General features: G+C 43.2%; 1 protein-coding gene across 2 annotated transcripts; it reads left to right on the top strand.

The window, feature by feature from the left end:
• Window positions 1-968: 968 nt before the first annotated feature.
• Window positions 969-5,744, top strand: josd2 (Josephin domain containing 2). Of its 2 annotated transcripts, none has more exons than XM_080472275.1 (5): window positions 969-1,259; window positions 1,345-1,593; window positions 3,479-3,604; window positions 3,883-4,077; window positions 4,338-5,555. In XM_080472275.1, the coding sequence occupies exons 2-5, from the start codon at window positions 1,472-1,474 to the stop codon at window positions 4,447-4,449; spliced, it is 555 nt and encodes a 184-aa protein (XP_080328401.1). In that variant the 5' UTR covers window positions 969-1,259; window positions 1,345-1,471; the 3' UTR covers window positions 4,450-5,555. The 2 variants fall into 2 exon arrangements, with proteins under 2 accessions (XP_080328401.1, XP_080328400.1); XM_080472274.1 differs by having other exon boundaries at window positions 972-1,259; window positions 1,471-1,593; window positions 4,338-5,744.
• The last annotated feature ends 116 nt before the right edge of the window (window positions 5,745-5,860 follow it).

Raw genomic sequence — 5,860 nt, forward strand, 5'->3', positions numbered from 1 at the left:
TAGCAGAGGAAGCCATTTCGAGGTATTGAAGTTAGATAAACTGATAAAACAGCAACAATCTTTTTATATTTATATGACGTCATAACCGTGTGACCGTTAACTCTGCCTTTATAACTGAATGGACTCCAAGACCCACAACAATATCACAAAACAAACCACACACACCTACACACACATAAACACACACACACCCTTGAAAATGCATATAATCAATTCTATATTTTAAAAAATATGTTTTCTGTTAATATACATACTGATCAAGTGAGTCTGGAGAAGTAGTTTCTAAATGTGTTGATAGTTTATTTTTCTTAAACATTTTATGTAAATTGGGGCAGTGGTGACATCGGTCAATAAAAAGTCCAATTATTTTCACCAAATGAAACCAAATTAAAAATTGTATTTATTTTTTTTATCATCCTTGGTCATTTATTGTGCAGTTTAGGAGGCAGTGGTAGCCTAGAGGCCAGAGAAGGGGATATTTGCAAGTTCCAATTCCACAGCGAACAGGTCACCACTGTGGGTCCTTGAGCAGTATGATCAGTTAGTTAGTTAGTTAGTTAGTTAGTTAGTTAGTTAGTTAGTTAGTTAGTTAGTTAGTTAGTTAGTTAAATTGGGAATCAGTGAATAAATCAATGTTTGGCGTGATTTGCCTTCACAAAAGCATCAGTTCTTCAAGGTACACTTGTTCAAAGTTTTTGCATGAACTTGCACAGCTTTAAAACATCTTTTGAACAGATTATTTGTCGCTGTAGTGTGGTTCAGATAAACACACACAAAATCATTTCCACGACCTCTTTTCCTCCTTTCAGGTGAAGGTTGATTTCCTCTGCTGTGGAATTAAATTTGGAGCTGGAGCCTCACTGTTTGGTAATCCATTCTGGATTAGATAAGCATTTTTCTGCTCAGTATTACAAAGTATTGAAATTAACAAGCTTCAGTCCCTTGTTTGAGTAGCACTCAGTACTCACATTGGACACTAGGGGGCGCCTCAACACTGCGTCACAGTCGTAAGCCTGTCTAACGCAAACCTACTTACTTTATAGCTTTTATCTTCTTATTATAAAAACAATATATATTAGAATCCTAATTCTCATGACTCAGTTTCCGCAGTTGTTGAGAATATGGTAAACGGGCGTGCCTGCATCCCGACATCAACAACTCCAGCACAATAACAACAACAAAGGCGCTGCTTCCGGTTTCTGGATGTAGCTGTCACACTCCAGCAGCATCACTTCAACGGGAAAGCGCTTCATCAGCAGGTCAGCAGCTTCTGTTTGTCTTTTTCTCGTTACTCGCAGCTCACTTTGTTGCTGTTTTGCAAACGGAAACTGTCGCTGTTCGCAGGCTGTTGCGGTTTAGCCTCCGTCACGGTGAGCTAACGGCTGTTGAGTGCTAGCTGACGGTAACGTGGCCGCTTCTTCTTCTTCTTCTTCTTGCGCGTGTCTGTGTGTGTGTCGGTGCTTTTTTTAGTATGAACGAAGGAGAAGTGTTTCATGAGAAGCAACGACTGGAGCTGTGCGCCATCCACGCGCTCAATAACGTGCTCCAGGAGCGGGTTTTTACCAAGGAGACCGCCGATGACATCTGTAAACGGTGAGTTGTGTGTGTGTGTGTGTGTGTGTGTGTGTGTGTGTGTGTGTGTGTGTGTGTGTGTGTGTGTGTGTGTGTCTTTGTCTCCCCCTCCCATTGTCTCATGTCTGACCCCACATCCTGGATTCAAGCCATTTTCAGGAGGATTTTTTTTAGTGTTAAGTTTCCTACATATTGTTCTTTTAATGATTCCCAATGCCTTAAAAGTTATTTAATAGTGTGGTTAAGTTATTTCCATCCATCTTCTATACTGCTTCATCCTGTGCAGGGTCGCTGGAGGTAATCCCAGCTAACTGTGGTCGAGGGCAGGTCACCAGAGAACACACATACTCACATTCACACTTTGGAGGAAATCTAGGATCACTTGTATGTTTCCGGACTGTGGGAGGAAATCCCCGCGCACACACAGGTAGAACAGGCAAACTCCACACAGAAAGGCTTGGCTGGTAATTGAACCCAAGACCTTTCCCGAGGTATTCATATGACCATTAAAATGCATTGAATTAAAGGAGTTGGGTGGTACAGTGGCATAGTGTCTCACCCTCTGGGGTCTTAGTGGATTTGTGTCCAGGATGCACAAGCAAAGGCTTTCTGTTTGCATGCTTTCCCTGTCTATGTCCTCTCTAGGTGGATTCCACAGTCCAAAAACACATCAAGGTTAATTGGTGACTGTAAATTGAACTTGTTTGTGAATTTAAGTGTGAATGTCTGTCTCTTTGTGTTTGCCCTGTGGCGAACTGGCGGGATGTCCAATGAGTACCCTGCCGGATTCACCCATCGTCAGCTGGGATTGGAACCCAGACTTAAAGTTTATTTAATACATTAAAGTAACTATCTGTAATTGTTGGTAGAGTGAGATGTTCCTTGATTCAAAGGCTGCTGGTTCAGTTCTGCAGCTTGCCCTGTTCATAGGTCGAAGTGTTCCTGAGCGTCGCCATTGTTGTGTCAGTGTGACCAAACAGTGAGGAGCACTCTGAGACCGCTGGAGACCTGAAATGCACTTCACAAGTGAAGTCCATTTTTACTTGGCAATGCCTGATGCATGCAATAAATATTGGACTTTCTAATCCAACTTTGTTTGACAGTGTTCTTCACTTCTCGGGTGAAGGTTTGACACAATGAAACTGAAACCAGATTTGTGTATCGGAACATTTTTTTCCTTGCTGATCTTTCCTCTCTTCAGATTCATTCCTCACATTTATCCGCCATGTCTGCTTATTGAACAGGACTGAAATAGTCTGCCAGCTTCAGTAATATCATAATCATAGTAGTGATGATACTATTAATATTCTAATAATGTCACATGTGATAATGTCAGAGGGTCTTGAGCAGATTGATGTTTTTGATAAAACACTGAGGAGAAGAAGAATGATTGCTCCACACAGTGCGTTTAGTTTGCAATCATAAGAAAAGCTGCTTCTGTTGTCAGACGTCTAATCAAACCAAAATACCAAAGAACTGTTTCTCCAGAATAGACTTGATTTGATTGGGTGACCTTTTTCAAGCTGCATCCAGAGATATTTGCTGCCTTTCCACCAGCATGAAGCATAACGATCAAGTTTCCAGGGAAAAGTGCCGGCACGCTGTTATTTACAGCTCTGCCCATTGTGTTGGGACGGCTGCTGTTTACATCGTCATGCATTACTTAACTGAACATGAGACCAGATGAGTCATGAGCTCAGCAATGTTGGACAAACACGGAGCATTTATCCGAATGAATTGCAGTTCTGAGGGGGAAATGTGGCCCATTTAGAGATTTTTCAGTCTTCAAGTCCTGATCATAGAGGTTTTCACACTAAGACGAGACGAAAGTCAATAATATTCTCCGCCAAATTTTTGTGGTTTGTTTGTTTTTTCTATCCAACAAGTATTGTTTGCTTCTCTGCAGGCTTGCTCCACAGTGTGTGGTGAACCCCCATCGGTCAGTGTTGGGTACGGGAAACTATGACGTCAACGTCATCATGGCGGCGCTGCAGAGCCGAGAGCTGGCAGCAGTGTGGTGGGATAAACGCAGGTGAGTGAGGAGACACTCCTGTAGGTTCCCATAAAATCTGAAAGGCTTCAATGTGTGTGTAGCGCGTTGACAATCTTGGACTTCATTCAAACTCTCAGTTCAACTTGTGTATGTGGGCTGGTTTTATTAAGTATTTGCTCTATATTAATAGAAAAAAACTCCAAGGTGTTTGTATTAAGTCACAACTTTACTGGAGAAGCTGAGCTGTAGCCGTGGATGTTTTTCATTATGAAAACGTCTAATCAGCTACTTTTTATCTGCCCGTTTCTGTAATGCAGGACCGTTCAGAGTCTTTGCGTGTCGAAGGTCCAGGGCTTCATTCTCAACGTCCCATCACGAGTATCACTGGGCATCGTGTCCCTGCCACTCCGGCGGCGGCACTGGCTCGCCGTCCGGCAGGTGAACGGGCAGTACTACAACCTGGACTCCAAACTGAAGAGTCCCGTGTGCATCGGAGGGGAAGCCGAACTTCAGTAGGAGCATTGCCTTTACAAGCAGCGAACGTGGTGTGGGGGTGTGGGGGTGTGTGTGTGTGGGGGGGGGGGCGTCTGCTTTGAATTAGATCAAAACTTGTCCGTTGTGTCTGGAGTGAGTCATCCCATCTGAGCGGTCACATGGGGGTTACTTCACAGCTTGTTTGTGTGACACTGCTCTCCAGTAACATGCCCACATCTCCGCGCTCCTCCAACCTCTCAACCCTCTAAACCCTCTCAACTCATGTTTCTGTCTGTAGGACATTTCTCAGCGAACAGCTTTCTCAGGACGTGGCGGAGATGCTCCTGGTCGTCCGCCGGGAGGTGGAGGAGGACGGCTCGTGGCTGAACTCGGACAACGCCAAGAAGTGATGCTTTGGGACCGGATGTACCCTCGCATTGCATGGAAACCGAAAACAAAACTCCTCTGGGAAATAGACTGAATATTCTTTTTTTTTTTTTTTAAGAAACACCTCATTTAAGAAATGTCTTCAGGGAATACACTCAAATATGTTTGATAACTACACAGACACACAGAGGAAATTCCAAAGAGAAGCAGAGGCGAGTGTTTACTCCTGCAGTGATGAACTGTTTGATTGTAACAGATGCAACCGCTTTTGCTCTGACATGACCCGTGTGACGGCGTGGGCCGACTCACGGTACCTCTGTTTTAACTCGCAGAGTTTCCAGTTTGAAGGAATATCTGAGATTGTGTGCATGAAAAAACAAACGCAAACCACAGTTTGATGACTGTCTTGGAGATAAAAACTTCAATTTTCCACATAAGACATGATTGTCTTGTACTCCAATAGTTTTGTAATGTCGGTACAACGGTCATATCAAAAGTCCTCATTTAGAAGTGACACCGTGTTTTTCTTCCACCTCTTCTATGCACTGCAGAGTCAAAGTTGTTTGCGACGTTCAGCCTTTATGCGCTCGTACAGGCACAGGTACCATGAAGGCCTCACCCAGTGAGGCTTTGAAGGACCACACCAGTGTTTCTGCATGTGCTCAGCCATTCTGTGGACAACATTTGAAAAATATACCTATATTTATATTTAGAATGACAAAATCCAGCTGCAAAAGTTCTATATTCTATTTCATTAATAAATTTGCCTCTTTTAATGTTTTTACTTTTGCTGTGTAGTGATGTCGGTGAATCTGCACGGAAACGAAGTCGGATGAACGTTGACTTCATTGTGATGGATTAGCTTTCACATCCAAAGTTTCCAGCAGCTCCGTGCTTGCAGAGGTTTGCAGAATCACTGTTTTCACCAATAAGAATCTAAAACACATGCAAAAACACTGGTTCTGTGACTTAATGTAACTTAATGTTTGTATTATTGTCTCTCCTGTTGATCTATGCATATCCAAAATAGTAGGAGCGCCGTCTCTGATAGACACTAGTGACCGAAGCTCAGAGGTTCATAATATTGAAGTTTATTTATATTAAAGTTGACCTCTTGCTTTCAGTATTAATCTGTTGCAAAGTGTGATGTGTGTACTGCCGTCTCATCGGGGAGAGACCTGGTTTTTATTCCAGGCTTGTGGGGGGGGGGGGTTCTTTCTGTGTGAAGCTTGCATGTTCTTCCTGTATGTGTGTGTGAGAGATTCCTTCAGGCATTCCGACTCCTCCTCGGTCCAAAAACACTGTTGAGGTTAACTGGTGTCTCTTGATGTGTGATTGTGTGTCACTGTCTCACACTCCAGCAGCAAATACTCTCGAGTTGGACAAAGTGGTATTGGAATATGTTATTTCTTTTTACAAGATGGAGACCAGTGT

The sequence above is a fragment of the Lipophrys pholis genome, assembly GCF_963383615.2.
Source record: "Lipophrys pholis genome assembly, chromosome: 9".
In the NCBI taxonomy this organism is placed as follows: Eukaryota; Metazoa; Chordata; class Actinopteri; order Blenniiformes; family Blenniidae; genus Lipophrys; species Lipophrys pholis.

Excerpts from the sequence above, each read along its gene's own strand:
- josd2 (XM_080472275.1), top strand. The coding sequence starts at position 1,472 with ATGAACGAAGGAGAAGTGTTTCATGAGAAGCAACGACTGGAGCTGTGC. Across the intron at positions 3,605-3,882 it reads GTGTGGTGGGATAAACGCAG|GACCGTTCAGAGTCTTTGCG; the intron begins GTGAGTGAGGAG and ends TCTGTAATGCAG. Across the intron at positions 4,078-4,337 it reads GGAGGGGAAGCCGAACTTCA|GACATTTCTCAGCGAACAGC; the intron begins GTAGGAGCATTG and ends TTCTGTCTGTAG.